The sequence below is a fragment of the Leucoraja erinacea genome, chromosome 1 (assembly GCF_028641065.1).
Source record: "Leucoraja erinacea ecotype New England chromosome 1, Leri_hhj_1, whole genome shotgun sequence".
NCBI lineage: Eukaryota > Metazoa > Chordata > Chondrichthyes > Rajiformes > Rajidae > Leucoraja > Leucoraja erinaceus.
In genome coordinates this window covers 161,873,596-161,899,640 of record NC_073377.1, presented here as the reverse complement: position 1 = coordinate 161,899,640, position 26,045 = coordinate 161,873,596, and the positions used below count along the sequence as shown (strand labels likewise).

Below are 26,045 nucleotides of genomic sequence, written 5' to 3'. Positions count from 1 at the left end.
GATCGAAGGGCCGAATGGCACCTATGTTTCTATAATCTTTGGCAAGCAACCTGTTAATTCTGAGTTTGCCGCCTGACAGGCTGCTGCAGGAGAGGGGCGGGGGGTGACAGGCCGTGACACTACTGGAGCCGCCCAGCGTCCTTGCATCTGACTGACTGACTGACAGTCGCCGCGCCCATCGCCACCGCCATCACCATCACCATCGCCATCACACGCACAAATTCAAATCGGCAGCGCGGCCAACGGGCGGGGAGCGGAGCGGCCATTGGTTCGTTTCAATAGTCGCGGGAGACTCGAAGTGGGATCGTTACGGTTGCGGCTGGAGCCGGGGGTGGGTGGCTGGCTGGCGGAGAGCAACTGCCCGCGGGAGGAGGGGGAAGAAGAAGAAGAAGAAGAAGCTGCAGCCGCCATTACACCCACCACCATCCACCTACGCAGCGCGGCCTTGGGGGAGAGTGTTGGTGCCGGCGGGCCAGCGGGCGGCGGGGAAGTGAAGACCGAGCGGGTCTCGGCCGGGACCAAAGCTTGAACCGGGCGGGTTATTTTATTCCCCAGCACCGAGCCCGCCTGGGCCTGGGCCGGGATCCGCCACCGCCACCGCCGCCCCCATCGTTCCCGCTCTCGGGAGGGGAGGAGAAAACTGACCTTTTTATGAGAGACACCCCCGTTTCGGTTTTTCTTTACAAGCCGTTTTAAACTCCAGTCACTCGTGATGATCCTGAGCTCCACCGGTCGCCATGCCGAGGAGAACCGGGAAAACGCGCTCCCCCCGGGTGTGAAGGACACGATAACATGGGAGGAAGTGGGGCAACTTGTAGAAGCCCGGGAACGAAACTCACGCAAAGCTGCCGGCCAGGGCGGCAGGAAGGTGCTCGGGGTGCTGCAGAACAACTTGGATTTGCAGCCTCACCTCAAGCCAGTAAGTGTGAAACAACGCCGCTGCCTCCTGTCACAAGGTGGCCTCTTGCAAGACACAAGCACGGCCTCTTAGTTACTCAATGGCCTCTTAGTTCACGGCCTCTTAGTTACACTTAGATTCTCCAGCATCTGCAGTTCCTTCTTAAACTCTTAGTTACTCAATGGCCTTGGCCACTGCACCGGTTTAAATGTTTTATTTAATGAGGGTTACACAAAAAAGCTGGAGAAACTCAGCGGGTGCAGCAGCATCTATGGAGCGAAGGAAATAGGCTTCATGATTTATTATTACTATTATTTAACGAGAACTGACTGCTTGAAAATATAACCATGCAAGAAATTTAAATTTATGCAGATTTATGGAAAGAGGTGTGGAGTTTCTCTTTCCACAATTCTGCATGGTGTGTACAACATAAACGTTATTTTTCTGACTTCCATTGTGCGACTGCCCATCGATGTATTATCAACGTGTATTATTATCTGCTACACCCGCTGAGTTTCTCCAGCATTTTTGTGTACCTATTATCAACGTGGTTTCTTCTTCTTGGTCCTCCAAAATATTCCAAATGGAAGTTAAACTGGAGGTGGTGGAGGGAAGACTTAAGCCAGAGAGGGTTTTTGGGTAGAAAGAGCTACCTTAAATGTAGTTGTATCTGGTTGGGTAACTATGGTAGGGTGAAGATTTATTCATGCTTTAATTGTGCGGGGGAAGAACGAATTGTTGTACATATCTGTTTAAGAAGGAACTGCAGATGCTGGGAAATCGAAGGTGCACAAAAAAGCTGGAGAAACTGCTGGAAAATCGAAGGTGCACAAAAAAGCTGGAGAAACTCAGCGGGTGCAAGAATTTCCTTCGCTCCATAGATGCTGCTGCACCCGCTGAGTTTCTCCAGCTTTTTTGTGTACCTGCTATACATATCTGTCTTGGTAGCTGGAATCTCAAATGTAAGCCCCTTATCATAGTCAGATCTGATCATAGTGGCTTTTCTCCCGACACCCGATTTATTGTAGTCGAACGTGGTAGTAGTAGAATCTCCTTACTTTAATATGTTGCAACAATATATCGAAACGAATACTCAACATGAGTTTTTTTAAATCTGGGCCTCCACTCAATTTTCACACTTCAGTTATTTGAAGACATCCACAATTGGATATAGGCGATGAATTGAAAACGATCTATGCCCCCTTTAATATTTTTTGCACATAAGTTACTGCCGCCTCCGAGCAAGGGTTGCTGTGGTCCCGTGGCGCCAACTGCAGTGAATTTGCGGATCAGAATGGACTTGTTTGTCATTGCCGCAGAAAAGGCCATGCAAACGATAAGGTAGACAATTCTAGGGAAACGCGTTTTATCGTGTAGCTTGGGTAATATTTTACAAGGATAACCCCTTTTCACCAAATGTAAATGAAGCGTCGTGACCTTTTGTATATACGGTGGGCGACTGGTGAATTTGAATTTATGGCGGCTGTTGGAAGTATAAGAATAAATGATTTTTCGCTGTTAAAGCGAACGTTTTCTAAGGGTTATCGTGGGCTTTTGTCTTTAATGACTAGAATTCCTGGGAGCTAAAGCATTAACGATCTATCAACCATAAACTATTTTTCAATGCAACAGTTTTTTTGAAACGTTTTGGATATCCGACTTGCAAATCTCAAGCTATCTCCCACTGACAAGATTTCAAGCTTCAACGCGTTCCCTCCACAAAGTGGAATAGATTGCCCAGTTGCATTTGATTCAGTATTGCAGAAACCAGTAATTAATTTATTTCTGCACGACCTTATATTGGCAGCATCAGGCCTCTTTAAATTAGAGATTTTGGAAATGTTTGGACTGGCGTTCCAATCTTCTCTTGGTTTCTAGTAATGTGTTTGGAACATACGAATTGGACACGGGAGTGGGCTATCAGCCATTTGAACCTGCTTTATTGTTCTTAAGGTCCTGACTGGTGATCTTCCATGGCCTTTTTCCCTTGCCCTCCCCAAATTCTTGGTTCCCCAGTTAATATCTGTTTTGAATTAAGTTGATGATTAAACTTCTATGGCAATTTGAGATAAAAATTCGAAAGATAAATTTATTTCCTGTGCCCCAAATGGCCATTCCCATATCCTGAGACCTAAGCGGGGGGGGGGGGGGCAGTGGACCCGGGGAGCAGTGGAAATATTAAACTTCTAATTTTACCATGTTGAGCCATGCAAGATTTTTTTGAAGTTTCAGTGAGCATAACTCTGGAAAAATATAGCCCTAGTTTACTTATATGGTAGACCTGCCATCCCTGAAAACCATACCAGTCTAGTGAATTTTCTTTACACCCTTAATTAAGGTAAGGTTATCAGAACTCCAAGTGTGGTCCAACAAAGTCGTGCAGTTAGGCAACTTTACTCCAGTAGTTAAAGCCTTTTGTAATAAAAATGAGCATATAATTTATGGGTTGAAAAGAACTGCAGATACTGGTTTAAATCAAAGGTAGACACCAACTGCTGGAGTAACTCAGCGGAACAGGCAGCATCTCTGGAGAGAAGGAATGGGTAACTTTTCGGGTTGCGACCTTTCTGCAGACTGATGTCAGGGGAGTGGGCGGTACTGCATGGTACAATGAAAAGCTTTTGCATGCTATCCAGTCAAAGAAAATACTAAACGTGATTACAATCAAACCATCCACAGTGCACAGAACAACGGTACCACATTTAGTGAAGGATAAAGTCTGATTTCAGATAATTTAAAGGTCTCTAATGAGTAGATGGGAGGTCAGGACTGCACCCAAAACGTCACCTATTCCTTCGCTCCATAGATGCTGCCTCACCCGCTGAGTTTCTCCATCATTTTTGTCTACTGACAATGGAAGGGAAGTTGGTTTGATTTAATTTATTGTCAGGTGCACCAAAGTACAGTGAAAAGCTTTTTTGATGCATGTTATCCAGTCAGCAGAAAGACTACATGATTACATTCACTGTCCACAGTGCGCGATGGTCTGGGTTACGTCCACAACTTTGCACTTTCTTGCAGTCTTGAATGGAGCTGTTCCCCATGCTGTAATGCATCCTCATAAAATGCTTTCTACGGCGCATCTGTTGGGGACATACTGAACTTGCCAAGTCTTCTAAGGAAGTAGAGGCGGTGGTGTACTTTCTTGACCATAGCTTTTATGTTACTGGTCGAGGAAAAATTGCCAGCGATATTTATTCCCAAAGACTTGAAGCTTTCCATCATCTCTACTTCAGTGTCATCGATGTATACTGGGTTGGTGTTTGTTCTGCTTTACTTCCTGAAGTCAGCCACAATCTCCTTTGCCTTGCTGGCATTGAGGGTGAGGTTGTTGTCTTGGCACCAGTTTACGAGGTTCTCAATCTCCTTGCTTTATTCCATCTTGGCATAACTTGTAAATTGTGAATTGGTATCTAGTTGCACAGTCATTAGTGTATAAAAAGTATAGCAGCGGGCTGAGAATGCATCATTGCGGGGCACTAGCATTTAGGATTATAGTAGAGGATGATTTGTCACCTATCCTCACCAACTGTGGTCTGGAAATCGATGACCCAGTTACAGAGGGGAGTTCTCCATAATTTTTGGAGGTAACCTTGTTTAGATAATGGTATTGAATGCAGAGCCATAGTTGGTTGATAGTTAATATTCATGGGTGCTTAATTACATTCTTTATACATTTCCCTAATATGTTGGGCTTCTTCTTCTTTTCGTGTCCCCAATGTTGACCTCGCTATCATCGTCCGTCCTGAAAAGGACGCAAGCTTCCGGCGACAATCAGTGGAACCTGTCACTTGTCCCATTAGATGATGGTGGTAGCGGAAGTAGCTCGGGATACTTGCAGTGTCCAGCCCTGCATCGTGGACGCTTCTGCGATGGGGCCATATGTTGGGCTAGTAGATTGGTAGCACTGCTATTAGTCACTCATAGTTGTTCTCTTTTGGAATACATTCTAAAATTATGGACTTGTGTTAAAATTATTTAAATAATGCGATAAATGTGAAAATGTAGCCCAAAAGGTGGCAGTAACCCATATCTGTCCTTGATGATGTACCCAAGTAAAGTTTGCTCATTTGATTCTAATAATAAGAGTTATTCTAATTTCTTTGTGCATCTAAACTACACTTACAGGCTTCAACATCAGGACTCTTCTGCAGCAAAGATAACTCTGGCCCAATACCCACAGGAAAAGCAACAAGCAAACCGGCATTCACTATCCATGTGGATGAACCTGATGGTGCACCACATCGAAGCACAAGCAGCGTTGCAGGATCTGTCACAAGTTTGGCGCTAACTTCAAAAGTACTCTCATTGGGAAGGTACCAGCCATTGCCCTCTACTAAGCGTTCTGCAGATGTTAGTTTTGGTAAGTTTTGCAGGATGCATTTTTTTAAATCATTTTCGTTGTTGGACTTTAGCAGATGGCATCCTTGATCTGATATTACCATGCATCACTTCTCTCTGTTTTTAACTGCTGTTGCTTAGTATATTAGTTTATGGAGTACGGTCAATATAATGGGTGCAACATTTTTTGTGTTTTGAGGTCGGTTGAGTGGTTCTCTTAACAATTTTAAAAGGCAAATTTCTGATTTCTTCTTCCTTTCCTACAGACTTATTAATATCTAATTGCATTGATTATTTTTGTAATAGCAAAATTCTGTAATTGTCATAGTTGTTGTTTCTTGGAGATTTTAAAAGCCCATCTTTGATTTAAAAAAGAAAAATGTAATCTATGCTGAAATACTCGGTTAAACCAACATCTCTGGAGAGGGAAACAGTGTTCACTAGACCAAGTGCAGACCCGTTGGGTCTGCTCCCCCAATGGTGTGATCCCCCAACCCAATATTCCACCATGCACCCGTCTCCTCCAATGGAACTGAAGCCGTTCCCAAAAGTAAGATTCCAGCACTGCCCTGCCTCTTTAAAAAAAATCCAATGGCACCTCCCCTGCCTGCTGCAGCAGTGAAACGTTCAGTGTTCCTGTCTTGCAACTTTGTTTCGAAGTGTGTTGGAAGCTGACAGGAAGGAGCAGCGAATCAAAAGGAAGAAAGGCAGCTGGCAGCCGGATCAATTTGCTTTACTAGACCAAGTGCAGACCCGTTACCTTGGTGTGATTCTTTCCACCATGCACCCGTTCCAATGGAACTGAAGCTGCCAAATGTAAGTTTCCAGTTTCCCTCAATTTACCTCCCCTGGCTGCAGCAATGAAAAGTTCACCTGTCTTGCAACTTTGTTTCGAAGTGTGTTGGAAGCTAACAGGAAGGAGCAGCGAATCAAAAGGAAGAAAGGCAGCTGGCAGCCGGACGGCAGGCGGCAGCCACAGACTTTTTAATGTGCTACTTTTAGAAGGGAAATCTCCAAAGTTCCCAAAGTTTCTAACATCACCTTCCGATTCCTTTCTTTCCAAGTTTGCTGCTTTTTGTTTTCAATTTAGACTTGGCTAGAGATACCAAGAGACTCAGAAATGCATTTTGTGCCATTTTTAATGTGCTACTTAGAAGGGTCTCCACCCAAAACATCACCTACTCCTTCGCTCCATAGATGCTGCCTCACCCGCTGAGTTTCTCCAGCATTTTTGTCTACCTTTTATTTGAGGTCTTCTTAAATCTACATTGGCTATCTTGTGTAGGAAAAAACTGCAGATGCTGGTTTAAATCGAAGATAGATGCACAATGCTGGAGTAACTCAGCGGGACAGGCAGCATCTCTGGAGAGAAGGAATGGGTGATGTTTTGGGTCAAGATCCTCCTTCAGTCTGAAGGGTCTCGACCCGCAACGTCACCCATCCCTTCTCTCCAGAGATGCTGCCTGTTACTCCAGCATTTTGTGTCTACCTTTGTTCCTTATTGTGAGAAATGTAATAGAAACCTGTAGGAGTGAACCATCTGGCCTTCAAGCCTGCTCCATCATCCAGTGTAATTGTAGCTGATTCTCTGACATGTTCCTGCTCAACTCTGCTTGGAAACCTATCTATTGCCTTAAATATATTTTGTGACTTATCCTACACTGCAATAGGTTCACCATTCAATGATGAAATTTGTCCAGATTTAGTTTTGTTCCAAAAACTTCATCAAGGGAAATATCCATGCTGCAACTCGCCCGTTGTGTCATGAGAGATCCTCTCTCCCTCTGAACTCTCAACTCCCTCATGGTAGCTTCTTATCCCAACCACCCCATATTCCTGAAATCTTTCAGGTAGATGCTTGATGTATTCCCTCAATGGCAATCTATCCTTTTTGTTAAGGTCACTAAAACTGCACACATTTCAGCGTCATCTCAAAAGTGCTCTCATTATAGTAGAACATCCTGCTCCTGCACCCAATACATCTTCTAATAAAAGTCAACATGCAATATGCCTTTCATATTTTTCTTACTGCATTTGCGTGTTTGCTTTCAGTGACTGTATAAGGACCCCCAGGTTGCCATTGTACGTTTTGCCACCGTCTTTTCATTTAAATAATGCTCTGATGTATTTTGTATTGCAAAATATTGGATGCGTGTTGTGAATAACTCGTCTTTACATCACCCCACTGTTCCCTGCCTGCATCCTGAGAAAGATCCATTTATTCTTCCTATTTTCCACCCGTCAACCATTTTTAATCTGTGCCGGTATATTACCCCTGATCCCAGGTACTTTAAATCAACACAGAAACCTCGCACTTTATCAAAAGTTTTCAAAATGCAAATTATATGGTTTTCTCTTTTATTATAATAGGTCAAAATAAAGCTTCAGGTTTGTTGAGCACTTTTTAACATGTGTAAAAATCCACACTGACTTTGTCTATTCTTGATATTTTCTTCAGTTCTCAGTTATCACAAGCTTATTTTTTCTACTACTGAAGTTAAACTAATCTTTTTTTAAAGTTGTATTTCTTCTCCTACCTGTGGAAACAGTTCTATAATCTCTCTTGTGTGCAAAGAGTTGGCTCATTCAGCAGTCCACATTCGACCAAAGCAGACATCTTGGGTAATGCCCAGTTGATTTGGTCCTTGGTTACTTGTTGTTAATTCACAACGAAAATGGATGTAATGCCATCCTAACTCCGTTTAATTAGGTTTGCTATAATTTTCTTTGCGAATAGATTCACCGATGGTGCTGGATGAATCAATATCTTCATGTGAAGAAGAAAAACAGGCAATTGCTAATAAATTATCTGAATATGCAGACGATATACATAACTACTTAAGGGAAATGGAGGTAAGAACATTGGGCAGATAGTCCATTCCTTGCATCTCAATCCCTGTTTCTTAGTCTACGATAGCTGCAGAGACATAGCACATCAATTTTCATTGCAGAAGCGTCTTATTTATTTCATCACAGTGGACTAATGCTCATATCTGATAACCTTGCTGGAATGACTATTTCTCAGGTGAATTGCTGTATTGATAGTTCAAATGTGGAAGGATATCGATGGAGTGTGAACCTTGTTTTCTGACCATTTAAGTCTTTGTTATTATTGACATTAAAGATCTAATTAATAAATGGTTTGGGGAACTTAGTTGAACAAACGTTCAGGACTTGAATTAAATATGAATCACTTAAATTAGATACAATGCTGGAGAAACTCAGTGTGACATCTCTGGATTGAAGGACTGGGTGACATTTTGGGTCCAGACCCTTCATCAGACTGATAGTCAGGGGAGGGGGAAGTCACCGATATGGTAGGGCAAGGTGCGAAAATGAGAGAACAAGGAACATGGAGAACATGGAAAATGTCAAATAGATCATAGTTAGCTAGGGGAAGGTGACAACGAAGCATACAAAGGTAAATTTTAATCAGGAGGACGGTCAGACTGGTCGGATAACTAGGATGGGGGAAGGGATGGAGAGAGTGGGAAAGCAAGGGTTGCTTGAAGTTAGAGAAGTAAATATTCATACCGCTGGGTTGTAAGCTGCCCAAGCGAAATATGAGGTGTTGTTCCTCCAATTTGCATTGGGCCTTACTCTGACAGTGGAGGAGGCCCAGGACAGCAAGGTCCGTATGGGAGGGGGAGTTAAAGTGTCCGGGGGTTCATGTGGATCTAGGCGGAATGAGCGGAGGTGTTCAGCGAAACAAGTGCCGAGCTTGTCTTGGTCTCGCCGATATATAGGATTCCACTCTTGGAGCAGCCGATACAGTAGATGAGGTTGGAGGAGTTGCAAGCGCACCTCACCTGAATGGACTGTTGGGATCTTTGGACAGTGGCGAGAGAGGAGATGTAGGTATAGGGGCAGGTGCGGTTGCAGGGGGAAAGTACCTGGGGAGGTCGTGGTTTGCGTGGGTAGGGATGAGTTAACCAGGGAGTTGCAGACGAAATGGTCTCTGGAAAGTAGAGATGGGAAAATGTGGCTAGTGGTGGGATCCCATTGGAGGTGGCGAAAATGTCAGGATTATGTGCTGTATGTGACGGGTGAAAGGTGAGAACTAGGGGGACTCCCTGTTGCGACTGGGGGAGGGAGAGCAAGAACGCAGCTGCGGGATACTGAGGAGACGGAATCACTTGTCCACATAACAAAATGTAGACATACATTAACTATGTTTTAAACTGAGTTGAGTATTTTTAAACATGGCTGAGTATTTTTCCTGGTTTTATTCTTGCCCTTCACCTTGTAAAACTGTGAGTTCACGGCAACATGCATTTGTTAATGGGATGTAGGTGTTATGGCAAAGAGTGTCGATGTAAAGGGAATGCCATGTTTTATCATTAACCAATATTAAAACAGTGAAGTTGCAATATTATAAGGGGTTCCGAGTTGGACTAACAAGCCTGGATCATCGGGCTTTGTGGAACAAATCAGATTTGTGTGAAATATCATGTTCCTCTTTTCCCCTTAGTTGAAATACAGACCCAAAGTGGGCTACATGAAGAAACAGCCTGATATAACCAACAGTATGAGAGCTATTCTTGTTGATTGGTTGGTGGAAGTTGGAGAAGAATACAAATTGCAAAATGAAACACTATATTTGGCTGTAAACTATATTGACAGATTTTTGTCATCTATGTCGGTCCTTAGAGGAAAACTCCAGCTTGTAGGAACAGCTGCCATGCTGTTGGCTTCGTAAGTATGAATTTAACTCTCTTCAACTTATTTTAGAGGTCAACAAATTCTTGTCTGAACAAGTTTTGGGGTGGGGGGGGGAGAGAATGGAAAGGTGACTTTCTGGATTGGGATGCTTTTTCAGACTGTTCAACTGATGTGAGTACACAGCACATATATAATTGTAAGAGTACAGATTGGTTATGCTGGTGCTAGTGTACATAGGGTGGTGTGAATTAATAGTAAATCTGCAGGGTCTTGACAATATGGAGGTGAGATGCATGTTTCCTCTTGTACGATAACTGTCTACAAGGAATCGTCTCTCATTGCAATTATTCACACAGAAATACACCATGGTTAATGGAAGGTGAATGCATAGCTGAATAACTTCATGTTCCTTAGATATTGGGACCCTATCTGAGGTAGGTTGGAACTAGCTGGTTGAGCAAGGTTGTTTGCATTTGATGCTGAGAATTGCATACAGGAAGGCTGGATGGTATGGAAGTGTTGAGTAAAGTTAAATCTCATTTGGTTGGGAATAAGATTGGAGAAAAGAATGGGAGGATGGGAATGTTATTTAACACAAAACAAAATTGTAGAGTGGGAAAGATCAAACGAGCAGTGCAATTACATATTGGTTTATGTACGGAGCTGTAGCTAGCGCAAGGGCATTAATAAGAACAAATGTCCCTGACTGCAAGGTATTTAAGAGTTAGGGAAGTTGAAACATGCATTGGGGGGAAGAGTGGTATGGGAATGATGGTATTGATTTTTTTTAAATCGTTATTCTTCAGCAATATATACAATGAAAAGTTCAAAGAACAGCTATATTTCATTAAGAATTGGGGTACTACAACTTGTGGGAAGTGTGCAAAACATCAGCAGACAATAAATAAAACTATCCTTTTTAAATATGCGAAGGATTGCTGCCTTGAAATAATTCTTAATTGGCTGAAAGAACAAATAATGAGGTTAATTAATACCATATTTGTCTACAAATGATGAATCACCGAGAAGAGGGAAATTGTTCAATAAGTTGGATAGAAAAAAGTCATAAAATGTAATTATTGATGCAGACTGGATGCATCCAAAGTTGCTGAATGGTGGTTAAAAACACAGTATTGATAGCATTGATTTTTTTTTATTTTTTTTGCAACAAAAAACATCTTCAATGTAGTGAGGATTTTGTTTAACAAAGATGAGTTGCATATTGTTTTAAAGAATGAGTTAAAGAAACAAATTAAGAGGAAACGTATCTGAATAATGGGGTTTTGAAAAGGGGTAACAATGCAAACTGGACTTTTCAAAAGCTATTTAATAAAGTAGGTCTTGGCTTATTTAAGAAATGTTCATGGTAATGAGTGAACAGTGGTAACGGTACACTGCTTATTGTTGGAATGCTGCATTTTACGGAACAGATACTTTTTCTGGTTTTAGGATGTTGTGCAACAGGCTTCACACACCTACTTCATCCTTCCTTGCCCAACTGTGCACACATAGCAGCTGTTCATTGTCTAAATAACATGGAGATGGGAGAGTGCACAAAACAGATGGATCATTGATTTGAGAGGGAAAAGATGCATGTTTGACCACTTTATTGTAAAATGGGCAAACAAATGGCAGGTGCACTTTAATGCAGCCATTTTTTATATTTAATCATTAATTAACAAGACAAGAACAAACAGTCTGAGCTATACCGTGAAAAATTCTTAAATGGCGGGGCAATTTAGCCTTGTAAATGCGGATATTGAATACAAAAACAGATCTGCTAAACCCTTGCATGGGCATCTCTTTGTTTTGTAGGATTAACAAAATGTTACCCTCACTGATAGTCTTGTTTAGTGCAATGATTTAAAGCTGAAAAAATCCCCCAAGGTCTTGAATGTTCTTAATGTATAAAATAAGGCAGACCAAATGGTTTTCAAAATTGAGTGTTTTAATAAAGAAATATTCTTTGACAAGTGGTTCCAATGGTATATGTTAGAAATGTTAAAGGGGAATAAATATAATGACAGCATTAGATTCCGAGAGCTTTTGACAGCAATTGGCTGTGGAGAAAATTTGAACGCTTTATGTTAAAAGCTGAGTATCTCTGGAAATCGAGCGCGCAGTTAATTACTGGTCTAAATCGATGCTTCCTGTGCTCAATATGTATGAGTATTAAGCTATTCAAAGCTGGTGCATTTGGAGTAAAGAAATTAGTGACTAGTTACTGATCTTTTTTTAAACATTAAGTTTAGAAAACAATTATGAAACTTTAAAAATCATGCTTATAAACTCTTTTTTGCAGAAAATTTGAAGAAATATATCCACCTGAAGTTGCTGAATTTGTTTATATAACTGATGACACCTACACAAAGAAGCAAGTTCTACGGATGGAGCATCTCATTCTTAAAGTTTTATCGTTTGACTTGGCAGCACCAACAATAAACCAATTTCTTACTCAATATGTTGGCCGCACGAAAGCCAGCAGTAAAATTGAGAGTCTATCAATGGTGAGTATTATCATGTGGAAGATCTGACTTTAATTTTTGAACTACATGTTGGGATTGAAAAGGCACGTTGTTCCTAAATCTAAAGGATGTTGTTTTAAAAACTATGGATTACTGAATCCGATGCACAAGGAGTGTAGACTTTGGCATTATATGCCCAGTCTCATAACATGATAGTTGTTCAGGACAAGAGTAGAAAAGAAACTTTAACACCAGGCTTTGAATGCTGTCCAGGTCTAGATTTAAGACAGCCCAATATATTTTAGATACTGAATAGTGTTGGGATTGGGCACAAAGGTGAGAGTTGGTGTAAAGGATCCAGTGCGATCGTGTAGAATTGCTGAACAGATGACACAATTTCTACTTGTATATTTTTTTAAACCGGATTCTCTTTTGACAGTACCTGGGAGAACTCAGCATGATCGATTCTGAACCGTTTCTGAAATACCCACCATCTGTCCTTGCTGCATCAGCCTTTTGTTTGGCCAACTATACAATATCACATTCTGGCTGGGTGAGTCATAAATACTTAATTCTGAATGCATTTACAAAAAGTTTTCAATTGTGCAGAAAATCCCACACTTGTTCTTTAGGAAGATGACCTAATTTTTCTAGTTGTGGTTTTAAAAAAAAAAACTTGCCTTTTCAATCTTGTTCGTTTGCTGCATTCCATGTGTATTAATATTTTTGCCATCTTTGGTTTTCCTTTTTTGTACATTTTGCTTCCATTCCTACTTCCATCTTCTACTGTGTTTGATACCATTTAATTTGGCCTTTTCTTTGATATTGATCTAAATCATTGATGCAGAGCACACTTTTTTTTTTTTAAAGCCTTGGAATGACCAAGTTACCCAATTGTGACCATTGAAAATCTATCTTTATTTTAATTAAAATGGAACATTTTAAATCAAATTTTCTCAATACTATTCCTCCTGGTGTTTTTTTTTCATGGTTTCCTTTATCAGCGTAAAGGTCCACTTTTGGAACATGCGCAGTTCTTTCTCCAGCCGACCCACTGCAACCATTTGCTGTCCTATTGCTGTCTTGTTTTCAGACAATCTTCCTTTAATAGGCACTAGTAGAGAATGTTGTCCTTCAATCTGCAAGTACATGTCAGCTCTGAAGAGCAATCTATGCAGTCCCATTTCCCCGATACATTAGAAGTTAATTTCCTTGAATGCTGATCCAATTTTTTGGGGGGATTATTTGATCTCTACTGCCACACTCACAAACAAAGTTGCAAGTTTGCCTCCTGCTGATAGAAAATGTTCTTTGCATCACTACAATATCCTTGAATCTTATGCCCCCAAATTTAAGTCTGCATTTGTTTCCATTGTACCATCATCCTGATGAAACAAGCTTTTCTTGCCTAACCTGTACAAAAATGCAGCAGACAACACAAGATTGAAAAGGCAAGTTTCATATATTCTCTTAAACCACAACTAGAAAAATTAGGTAATCTTCCGAATGAGCAAGTACCATCAATATCTTGTATATATTTTTAAATCTCACATTCTCACTTTTCCCACATGGGAGCTAACACCTAATTTCTCCAGCCTAACCTTGTAATTAAACCCCCCCCTTGGCTATCCTTAACAGACACCTGACATGGTTGGGCTTTTTTTTGCTATTTTGTCTGTATTTAGTCATATCACATAAATACCATGGGCAATAAAATCTGGGTATGATATCACTGCCGATAGGTTGGCATTCACACACTCATTCCTTTGTCAAATCCTCTCCATTCAGCAGGCATGTGGATTAAACATCTCCGTGCAGGGCTGCTGTGCTCTTTATCTACCAGGGAGATCAAATGTAAGGGAGATGTCTAGAGTTAATGCAGGACCCTTGACAGCATTAATGTACAGAGCGATCTTGGGGTCTGGGTCCATTGCTCCCTGAAAGTGGCAACACTTGTAGATAGCGGTAAAGAAGGCATAATAAGTTGAATACAAGAGTCAGGAACTTGTGTTGTAAATTTATACAACTTTAGTTCGGCTGCATTTGGAGTATTGTGTGCCGTTCTGGTCGCCCAATTACAGGAAGCATGCAGAGTTTTTGGAGAGGGTGTCAAAGTGATTGACCAAGATGCTTCCTGGATTCGAGGGTATTAGTATTAGGGCACATTTGGAATGTTTGAGTGTTGGAGGCTGAGGGAAACCTGGTAGATTGTATATAAAATTGAAGCACGGGTAGGGCAGATGGTCAAAACCTCTTTCCTCGTGGTGGAAATGTCAAAGACTAGAGGGACATAGCTTTAAGCACAGAGGGGGGGGACTTTTTTTAAGTGAATGTTACCTGGAGCATGTTGCCATGGGTAGTGATGGAAGTGGATTTGACAGTGCCATTTAAGCCTTTAGGCACACACATGGATATGCAGGGTATGAGGGAATATGGATCAGGCAGAGCAGATTAGTTTAATTTGGCAGCATGTTCCAACTGGAAACATCTTCTATCCAAGTTCTATGGGGTGATCTAGCATATTGTCTTTCCTTGGTAAAGCTGCAACAGGGGTTCCTTATTTCTTCATATTTTTACAGCAAAACTTTTTTTATTCTTTGGATATGTTTTTCACTTGCCCTTCTTGGTGGGTATCCTTTTTAAAAAAAAATATTTAATTAACTTAAAGTCTTTTCTGTACAGTGTATGTCACTAGCTCAGTTATCTGGATATGCTGTCAAATACTTAAAGCCATGTGTGACGGACCTTTACCAAAACTACCTCAAAGCACCAGAACATGCACAGCAAGCAGTGAGAGAGAAGTACAAGAGCTCGAGGTAAGCGTGGTGCGAGTTGTATGCTTGGTTGTCAAAGTGAGAGATGAAATGATTGAACTTTAAGATTTCCTTTTTTCTTGCATCTGCAGGATTAATTCAAGAGATTTGTAATTGCAGCCTGTTAAAGTGATACTGTATGTCGAGTCATCAAGCTAAAGAATAGTGCCATGGTTATAAGAGGAGACTGAAGCCTACTTGAAATTAAAAGTATAAAATTCTAGCTTTCTAGATTATGTCCGAATTGCACGGCCACTTACTTATGCAGTGTATTGAACAGGGTAAACAAATTGCAAATAATGTTGATATTTTAGGTCATTTGTTAAACTTTTCCCAACAATGTAACAACCATTTCATTAAGTATGATTTCGAGAGTTGGTTTTGTATTCTTTTGACCCAGCTGCCATTTGGTTATCGTGCCTGAATATTTCTCACCAGAATGAAAACTAGTGAAAGATTAACCAGACATTTTGTAATCTTTGCTCCTGGTCATGTAATGTTCTTATTCTTTAGGCCACCATGAAAGGTTTAAGTTTTTAACATGTAGCTGGAAAAATTGCAAGCTGTCGAGCTTTAGTTGTAAAAAATACTAGACTAAGTGGGACCCGTTGGGTCCCATGTTCACACATGAGGAGGGCTGGTCCCCCAACGCTCCACCAAAATTCCACCTCTCCGCCAATTCCAATATTGGTGGCCAGTGGGGGGGGTGGGGGCTTTCTGGAGAGCTGGTATGGGTGTTGTTGTCTGCAGGGACTACTGGTCTCCAGAGGGCTAGTATGGACATTGTGGGCCAAATGGATTCTTGGGGTGGCAGCTCAGTCCCTCAAGCCTGATCTGCTGGCAGCTCACTCATGGCTGGTGGGCTGGCAGTTGACTCGCGGCTATTCCTTGAAATTCCATTTCAAGTAGAGTGCAAGGCCACCAAATTCAAATCCATTTCCCTAATATTTCAAGCAGGATGCAAGGCTACCAAATTCACGTTCTGTTTCATACCATTCAAGCAAGGTGCAAGGCCACCAAATTGAAATGCAGTTTCATACCATTTCATGCAGGGTTCAACGACATCACATTCAAATGCAGTTTCATACCATTTCATGCAGGGTGCAAGGCCACCATATTCAAATGCAGTTTCATACCATTCCATCAAGGTGAAACCACCATAAAACCACACAAAACGCCACACACAGTTCAGTAGACATTCATTGTGTTCAGTTGATTCACAGCTGTGACCTCTCCCTCCCCATCATACAGAGACTGTGCCACACCCACACTTCTGGGTTTTATAATCCTTCCCCCTTCCGCCAGAAAAGGTGTGGTCTTCATGGTGTGATTGACAGGAGAGAGATTCTTAACATTTTTTAAACACTAACGACCATTAGCAGTGCATTTTGACTTCAACCCAAACAACCATTAGCAGTGCAATTTTACTTCATTAGCAGTGCATTTTTACTTCATTAGCGGTGCATTTTTACTTCAAACCAACCATATTTTCATTTTCAAACCACATTAAGGGCACTCACAGTTGAGTAGACATGTGTTCAGTGTTATTCAGCTCAGAGAGACGTGACCCTCTTGGTTCCTCCATCTTGCAGAGACTGAGTGAGGCACACCACTTCCGGGTTTTATAGTCCCTCCCCCTCCCACCAGCAGGGGCAGCAGAGAGAATGGCAATTAAAAAAATAAATATTAATATCTCTGATTTTTCATCGATGGGGAAAAATCCTACGTTCCGGAAGGCGGAGGGGGGCTCTGAGCGAGGTGGCCAAAAATGACGGCCGTAGGTGGCGGCGTTTTCTCGGAAATCACGCCACAGCGAGCCAAAACCAGTCAAGATCAGACTTTTTTAGTATTATAGATTTATTGTAAACATGAGGAATACTGTGTTGTGAATGTTTATCTAGCTCATTTTGGCTCTTAAATATTGATCTCTGCTACATTATTGGAGAGCTAGCATTACTTCACGTGCTTTGACCTTCTGCTTTGTTCAGCATTTCATTTGTGTTAGCACTAAGCTTTTAAAGAAGACGATTGTATTTTTTTAATGAGTTTTCTCTTTCAGGTATCACTCTGTATCGATCATTGATCCTCCACTCTCCTTGGACCTGCTGTTTGTTCAGTGATGCCATCATCTTTGCCAAGTGGTTATTTTGCATATATTTGTAGAACCTGGACACCTTTTATGGACACAGCTTGTTATTTTTGAGGACAAATGTGGATTTTCAACTTGCCACTACGTTTAGCACTGAATAACTGCAATCCAAACCTATAGTAATTTGCTGACTCGTACGGGATATTACAAGCATTGTTTTATACTTGTATATTTTTATGAATTATGAATATGTGCAATCCCTTTGTATACAACTTTTATATTTAGAGCTGAAATAACCTAGCCCAGATTAGCCTACAGGGAATTTTTTTCTTAATTCACTGGAACTATGTGCATACAATTTTTTTAATTGAGTATTAGGCATCTTGAAACAATGCCATTTTAAGATTTTTGATAATCCTAACTGACATCAACTAAGATGTGAATTAAAAATTCTAAGCACGTTAAATGAGGCCAGCCTGTACAGTACACTAATTTTGTAGAATATTGGAGTCTGTACTAAAGGGTAAAATGCTGTAATGGTTTATAGCAAATGAGGCCTGCTATAATATGACCAATATTATGTCAAAATTTAATCTTCACTATCTAAACCGAGAGTCAACATGCTCAAGATGAAGATTAGCTATTTACTGCTTATTTCATTTCCCTATTACCCACCATTTGGAGTAAAAGGTCTTGAAGTGCTAACATATGTGAATAATATTTTGTGGCTCATAAGGATATTAAATCTAATTGCTTTGAACAAAATGCTCACTTTTTTGACTTTTTGAATATTGCTTCATGTGGTTTAAACATTCTTGATTCTTCCCTTTATTTGCTTCTCAAGCTTAAACCATAGCATTTTCTCTTTCTATTATGGCAAAAGGGAAGTCTTTTCATTTTTAAAATTCAACCTTTGATACCAAAACACCTGGCATGTACATTTTTGAGACAAAATTTCAGTCCTCTTTGAGGTGGCAGCACTAAATATGCCTGAATACCTAAAATAGTAGTGGTATGATGGGAGCAGAAGAGTGAGTTCTGCCCCCATGTCTATTTGAATAGCTTCCACATGTGAATTATGAACCGGTGGTAAACTTATAAACACATTGGCTCTAATATCTGGTTTGAGTACGAGTGTCAGCTACTAGTATTTTAAAGTATTTCTGTACAACACTATTAGATATTATTTCTGCTGAAAATGTAGACCAATGATTGGTGATGATCATGGGTCCAGTGGAGGCGACCAGCGTGATTGGTAGTCTGCTGGGGTCAAATGCATGAAGTTGCTGTGGCATTGAAAATTGGTTCAAAGAGGCAGAGCTAAGATTACACAGGGATACCAATAAAGCAGAATAAGGAGGAAAACTGATTGGATTTATTTTACTAAAGGGGAGAGTTATCTTGCACCTGGCAATTGGTAAAACATTTGTAAGTGCACATCAACTTTTTGCAAAGAGAATGATTGCTGTTGGCTGCCAATAGTAAATTTCTAGACTATTAATCACTGTTATAGCAACTGTTTTTAATTTGTCTATTTTGGCTAAATGCATATTTGAATGGACAAATGCTTTTCAATTTCAAGAACATCAAGTATTACAAACTGATTAATGTTTGAATCTTTTGAACTTTCACTCCATGTAATCAAAAGTCTAAATATTGTGTTGGAATTGAGTACACCCTTTCTGATGTGATGCATGTTGGTTTTGAGTAAAATTCTGTTATTTCATCCTTGCCAAAATGCCTTGCCCCCACCTGTTGCCACCCATCTGTCCCTACAGTTTAATTGTAAGTGCTTGGTCAACTATACTTGCTATCCAGCACCTGATCTTCCCTTGTATTTTTTAACTTGCTATGACTGCTTTTCATCTAATCTGTCTGAATGTCTTGCTTTTCCCCCTATTTGCATTAAATTGTAATTGCTTGTATACCAGCTTGTGCATTCATCTTGCTTTAGTTGTCTATGCTCAAAGGCATTTGCTTCACTTACCTGGCCACCCCATTTCCAACCCATCTTGTCTGACGAGGTTCCTTTTATCCAGATATACAATATACTACAATGACTTTGCCCCACCTTTTTTCTTGAGAAAAAAGATTATTAGCATAACAATGCTGGAGAAACTCAGTGGGTGCAACAGCATGTTTGTGTACCTTCGAATTTGCAGTTCCTTCTTAAACAGATTATTGGCATGATTTGTTTAACATAATTTGTAGTTTTTATGATAAATTTCAATCTTAAATTTATTTACAAAACACGTTTCCACAGTAGAACTGAATATTGATTGACATAAATCAATTTTTGTGCATAGATCACAATTCCATACAAGAAATTAGCTCAAAAGTAAAGCTTGAAACAATAATATTTGTAAGTCAAAAAAAAAATATTGGCCTAAATACTGAAATTACTAGATAGGTTTATGAATGGAGAATTTAGGGCTGGCAGCTAAAGGAATGACTTTCCTTGCAGTTTAAAATTTGAAGCCGACTTAGACTGGAAAAAAAATGTTGTTATACGAGAAAGAGTTAAGATTGTCCGTAACACTTCCCCAGAGACGAGATGCTTAAACTGGGCATGTTGAGTGAAGATGCATTCGTAAGTTTGTCTTGTACTCAAGGATGACAACTTTGCAAAGTTGATCAGCAAGAGGGATGGAGCTTGCAGCAAGTGAATGCAGACAATGGCTTCTGTCTTCATACTTAATTGGAAGAAAGCTCTTAGCTTAACTGGGTAGACAGATGGGGAGCTTAACATTAACAGATGGTGGAAAGATTGAGAGGGGATAATGAGGCAGAATTTGATGATACAGGTAGTCCCCAGGTTATGAAGTGTTCTATTACTGGGAACTGTCAGTATGCTAATTTCTCCAAGTCTGAAACATTCATTTTAAATGCTAATGCACATTTTATTGCTCCACATACTATAATTATTTCATTTTTGGTGATTAATCATCCTATTGCTACACATAATTAAACTAATGGAATATACACTAGATCCATTATTAATGGTGTGAAATATTAGCTTAAAATGCTTTATGCAATTTCTTCAATATTTTTTAATGTTGGATTTCTGTCAGTTGGGAAACCCCTGGATGTGTAAACAATGTGCAATTGTTTTATTGCTGAGAGACTGCATATAACTGTCATAATAGAAAAAGGGTGATGTACAAAATATGCAAGGATGCCAACTTTGCAGTATGGAGGAACTTCTGTAGAAAGACAGTGTGATCAACCATGCCAGACTGAGGACACATTTTTTTTTTCTTGACTTACAAATATTATTTGGTCAAATGCACAGCTTTTCACCTGTCACAAATTACATTCATAGGAAGATTCAGAAGTGAAACGGGAAAAGTGACTGCAATCCCAGAGTCGCTGAAGAGGGGAGATTGGGAATAGTAGAAATTACAAGCGTCATTTAAGTATTTTTTTGATGGATAGATTTTAAGAACAGATGGGGAACAAAGTAAATATTAACTGGTGGGCAGGGGCAGAGAACAATTTGGTTAAAGAGTGGTGGGGGTGAGTGGGGGCTGGAAGAAGTTTGTGCTGGCAGTGTTAAATGAGTGGCTGAAAATACTAGATAGGTTTATAAATTGAGAGAGGACAGAAAGCATCAATAGTGTGGAGACAAATGCTTAAGCATTGAGCATGGATGTGGGTGGGATTTGGTATTACAGGTTTATCAAGTATTAATGATCTGGACTTGGCAAGCATTGGATGGAAGGTGAAAGAAAATGGAGAGAATAGTAATTGATCTGAAAATAGGGGTGAGAACAAAGATATTAAACCCAGTAAATATGGAACAAAGCACAGTAAAATGAGGCTATTACTGTTAAACAGCAATGAATACCCTGGGAATTGGGAGAGGAGTTATAGACGGGATTTAAAAAATGAAGGTACAGATAAAAACTCTTCCGATTGTATCTGAATGCATAGGGTGAAGGAGAAAGTGGGAGGTGTTGCAATATATGGATCAGAGTTTGACTGGGCTCGAATATATAATGCATATCAACCAGTGGGTATCCAAGCAACAAATACAAGTACTCCTGGGAGGGTTCACAAGCCACATCTGGAGAATGCAAAGTGGACTTCATTTTGGTGGTATTACTATCTATCTCATGGTGTCTTTTTTTTAGTTTGACCTATGTTTGCACCCCAGTTTCTGACTTATCTTGCTTAGCTTTGCTTTTGGGGAACCAGTGGGATAGATGGGTTCTTGCTGTCCATGGTGCCATTTCTTCTTGCTCCAATGCAGAGCATCACTGGAGCCCAAGACTGATGGATGACTTTCAAAAGCTGCCCATCTCACTGGATTCTCAGCTAGCATGCCAATAGAGAGCCTTAGTTATACAGCACATAAGCCCAACTGACCAAGGTGCACCATCTAAGCAACTTACATTTGGCCCATATCCCTATAAATCTTTCCTAATAGAGAATGCTGTGCATTGTATGGTAACTGGTAACAGGGAGAAGAGAGAAGTGACATGTAAAGCTGGAGGAAGGAATGTAATTTAATGGGGATGGGAGGAAAGTATGAAGGAGGGGAAAAGAACAAGATGACAGCAGATTGGAGATAGTGGAAGAAATTGTGAAAATACTTGGTAGGCAGCCAGCAACCCAATGTTAATATCGGGTACTGTTCCTATAGTTTGCATGTGGGCTCACTGGCAAAGAAGGCCAAAGACATAATGGGATTTTAAATGGTTAGCAATCAGTAGTAAGAAAGGCAAACGCAATGCTAGCATTTATTTCAAGGACTAGAATTCAAAACCAGGGATGTAATGCTGAGGCTTCAAGGTGCTGGTCAGACTGCATTTGGAGTATTGTGAGCAATCCTGGGCCCCATATCCGAGGAAGGATGTGCTGGCACTAGAGAGGATCCAGATGAAGTTTACAGCAATGATCCCAGGAAAGAGTAGGTTAACATGATGAGCGTTCGACGGCACTGGGCCCCTACTCGCTGGAGTTTAGAAAGATGAGGGGGGACATCATTGATACTTACCGAATAGTTGGATTGCAACCTTGTGGTCGTGGAGCTTGTGTGTCTCAGTGACCCCTAGAACTATGCCAGCGGGAGATTCGTCTCCTGTTAGGGTCTTCCATGCTGGACAGGTCGAAGGGTAGAGGCGAGACGAAGAGTGATCCACTAGTCCTCCATGTTGGAGGTTGAGCACAGGGCTAACGACCCTGTCTCGTAAAACAAATATCTTACGGAAACAGCAACTGAAGGAATCAATGCTACTGAGTGTGATGGACTTCTAGGGCTATCGACAGATGCTAGGATGAATGCCGATGATGAAAGCCATAAGGACCAGACAGCATTCCAAGAATAGCCATGCACTGGACACCGGAAGGGAAAAGAGGGAGACCCAAAACCGCCTTGCATCGAACTCAATAATCAATAGTCAGATTTATTCGTCACATACACAATAAAGTGCAGTGAAATGAACTTGTAGAGGAGGACATGAAAACAATGGACCTGACATAGTGTCCAGAAGCTAGCCCCGAACACACAGGAGTGGAGGACCTTTGTTGCTGCCCTACATGCCAGGAGGCAGAATCAGAATCACACTTTATTCGCCAAGTATATTTTGCAACATAGGAGGAATTTCATTGGCCAGGTCAGTCATACAATTAAAAAGGAACAGATCACTCAAAAAAACATTTTAACATCCACCACACTGACTCCTACACATTCCTCACTGTGATGGAAGGCAAAATAAAGTTCAAGTCTCTTCCTTTTGTTCTTCCTCGGTCATGGGCCTCGAGCCCCCGTTAATCTTGACTCCCGTACCCGACGGCATTCGGGCCCTCCTCGTCGAGGTGATCAAGCTCCCACATCAGGGGGATGTCAGCTCCCCGCGCCAGGTGATCGAAACTCGCGTCGGGGCTGATCGAACCTTCCGCAAGGTTGGAGTTCCTGACCTAGCCTCACCCAAGATTGCGAGCCCCAGATGGTGGTTTTGCGGTGGGAGCGATCCCAGGCAATGGATCAGCGATGTTAAGTCCACACGCGGTGGGGCTCACGACAATCCGAGGAGCCTTCCAGCTCCATCGATGGTAGACTGCAGAGCCCAGAGAATGTGATCCGAAAATTGATCACATCTTCAGGCAGAGCTTGAAAAAAAAGTTCCCCTGATCCCCTCCCCCCTCATAAAACAAACCGAAGAACATTAAAACAAACTTAACACACTAAAAAAAATAACAAAAAGAAAGAAAATACAAACAGACTGCCGACAGGGCAGCCATCTCCCCAATAGGCAGTAAGTAAGTAAGGATAGTGGAAGGCTTGGATAGAGTGGATGTTTCTACTAACGGGAGAGTCTAGGACGTTCTCGGGATAAAAGGACGTTCCTTTGGGAAGGAGATGAGGAGGAATTTCTTTAGTTAGAAGTTGGTAAATCTGTGGCATTCATTGCCACAGGATGTGGAGGCCATTAATGGATATTTGCAAGGCAGTGATAGATTATTGATTAGTTCTGTGCCAGGGGTTATGGGGAGAAGGCAGAATGGGGTTGAGAGGGAGAGATAGATCAGCCATCATTGAATGGCAGAGTAGACTTGGTGGGCCAAATGGCCTATTGCTGCTCCTATCCCTTATTAATCCAGCAAGCCTTGGCAAATTTGGTGAAACAGTCGCCTCGGCTACGCTTGATTTCTCTGTGTAAATAAGGCCACTTCAGGTGCACTAAATAATGTTTGAAGAGGTGCATGTGAACATTTGCCTCACATGGAAGGGTTGCTGGATGGAAGTGAGAGGCGTAGGGACAAATATTACAACTTGTGTGGAGAAGATGGGAAGGTACGACTGAATCCAGGAGGGAATAGTCCATGGAAAGGGGTGGGGATGGGAAGATGGAATGTGATCATGCTGAAGGTGGTGGCAATGTCAGAATGATGTGTTGGATATAGAGGCTGGGGAAGGGTTGGGGTGAGAGCGTGGAATTAAAGAGGGGAAACTGTCCTACTTTACTAAAGTATATATTGGCTATGCTCCGAGGCATTATAACTTTTCAACTTCCAAGAAAAGTTTTTATTTTTTACAACTCAAGCCATTTACAAAATTCTCAACAGAAAAAGACACAACCAAGTTAACCAAGCCACGAGTTCCTTGGAATGAATAAAAACTTTTTTTTTTTAAAATGGCAAAATAGTTATTCTAACATATTTTGAAGGGAATGTATACAGAAATGACGAAACCCCTGAGTTAAACTATTAAACAGTATCAGATGCCGAACTGCTAAAATAGTGATGTGTAATGAATTAGAACTTAAAACCGTTAGAGCTTTGTTCAATACGTTAACTATACGTTATCCATAAATAGCAAGAAACTTTCCGATTAAAACAATGGGTTATGGGGAGAAGGCAGGAAAATGGGATTTGGAGGCAGAGATCAGCCATGATTGAATGGCGGAGTAGACTCAATGGGCCGAATAACCTAATACTACTCCTATAACTTGTGAAAAATCAACAATTCTACCTGATCAAAATGCATTTGGTTTTATAAAACCATAGGCACACCAATTCTACTGTTGGATACCGAAAATGGGGCAATTTGTTATAATTTTTCTCGAGAGCCCATGAAACGCGTTAAAAAGTTAATGCAAGAATATGTATCAATTTATTTCAAAGCAAAGAGATATCACAGTTGAGATCTTTTTTTTCTCTGTATTTTCTTGTTCTTATTTTGAGATATTATTTTGCTTGTTTTCTGCTGTGTTCCTTTAGAAGTTTTTCTGAGGGATAAAGTAAAAACCATTCATCAATTTCTGAAGTCGAAGAAACAGTTAATAGAAAATGTATTAAGTATGTAATTTTGCAGAATCAGCCTTCCTTGCCCATCAGCACTGGTGTTGTTATTAGTATAGCAGGTCTTCAGAGGTGCACACCATACAGGTGACCAGCCACATGGGTAATAGCATGGGATCATTAGACAGGGTCAGGGTAAACCAGATTTATGGGGAAAATGGAGGTGATGTTTATTCTAAGTTCCTTTGCGATTAGTAAGCTCACCAGTGCTCTCTTTCTTCTTAACGATGTTCTAAACAGTTGATTTTGGTAAGCCTCAGGTTTAGCTGATGTATCTAACAGTTTTATTCTTGTTTCTCAGTCTCATAATGGCTTCTTTGACTTTCATTGGCACAACTTTGGTCCTCATGTCGATAAAAGCAGTAATAGTTTCCAAATGTGATGGAAAGACTGGAGGAAAGACTAGGTGCTGAGAGCTCTCTTATACCTGCATTAAGGAGGCAATTAAACACACCTGAGCAATTACAAAAACCTGTGATGGTGCGTCCCAAACATTATGGTGCCCTGAAATCGAGGGACTATGTATAAGCACAGCTGTAATTTCTACATGGCGAAACCAAAATGTATAAAATACTCGTTAATAAAATCTGACAATGTGCACTTTAACCACATGTGATTTTTTTTCTATTACAAACTCAAATTGTGGAGTACAGAGGCAAATAAATAAATGACGGGTCTTTGTCCCAAACATTATGTAATTAAATTGAAGAACTAAAGCAACATAATTTTAGGCCTAGTGTTCTGCAATGAGAAAGATTAAATTAGTAACCTTGTAGATTTGTGGCCTTTTAGGACATCAGAATGACGGATATAGAAATAGTTCAATCTGAAGCAAAGGTCTTAAATCATTTTCCTCCCAACACTTCAAGAAATTTTGAAATGTCAATGGCTTGAAAGCTTGGAGGTCAGATAGGGTGAACACCAGGGTAGGGAAAATCAAGAATTAGAGGGCATAGATTTAGCGTGAGAGG

General features: G+C 40.8%; 2 protein-coding genes across 2 annotated transcripts in view; one reads left to right on the top strand and one right to left on the bottom strand.

Moving 5' to 3' along the window:
• The first annotated feature begins 289 nt into the window (after positions 1 to 289).
• On the top strand, positions 290 to 19,193 carry ccna2 (cyclin A2). Its single transcript, XM_055647103.1, has 8 exons — positions 290 to 919; positions 5,027 to 5,261; positions 7,977 to 8,092; positions 9,711 to 9,934; positions 12,204 to 12,408; positions 12,806 to 12,919; positions 15,049 to 15,182; positions 17,239 to 19,193. The coding sequence occupies exons 1-8, from the start codon at positions 713 to 715 to the stop codon at positions 17,297 to 17,299; spliced, it is 1,296 nt and encodes a 431-aa protein (XP_055503078.1). The 5' UTR covers positions 290 to 712; the 3' UTR covers positions 17,300 to 19,193.
• A 3,627-nt stretch (positions 19,194 to 22,820) lies between these two features.
• The window catches only part of exosc9 (exosome component 9), a 32,513-nt gene continuing 29,288 nt past the window's right edge, over positions 22,821 to 26,045 (bottom strand). The window contains exon 12 of the mRNA XM_055647116.1: positions 22,821 to 25,001. Coding sequence (XP_055503091.1) covers positions 24,908 to 25,001 — 94 coding nt within the window. The 3' untranslated portion in view covers positions 22,821 to 24,907. The remainder of the gene's footprint in view (positions 25,002 to 26,045) is intronic.

What these genes read in the sequence shown, in the direction of transcription:
- ccna2 (XM_055647103.1), top strand. Translation starts at nt 713, where the DNA reads ATGATCCTGAGCTCCACCGGTCGCCATGCCGAGGAGAACCGGGAAAAC. An exon ending in AAATTGAGAGTCTATCAATG is followed by an intron (nt 12,409 to 12,805) that starts GTGAGTATTATC and finishes CTCTTTTGACAG; the next exon opens with TACCTGGGAGAACTCAGCAT. An exon ending in GAGAAGTACAAGAGCTCGAG is followed by an intron (nt 15,183 to 17,238) that starts GTAAGCGTGGTG and finishes TTTCTCTTTCAG; the next exon opens with GTATCACTCTGTATCGATCA.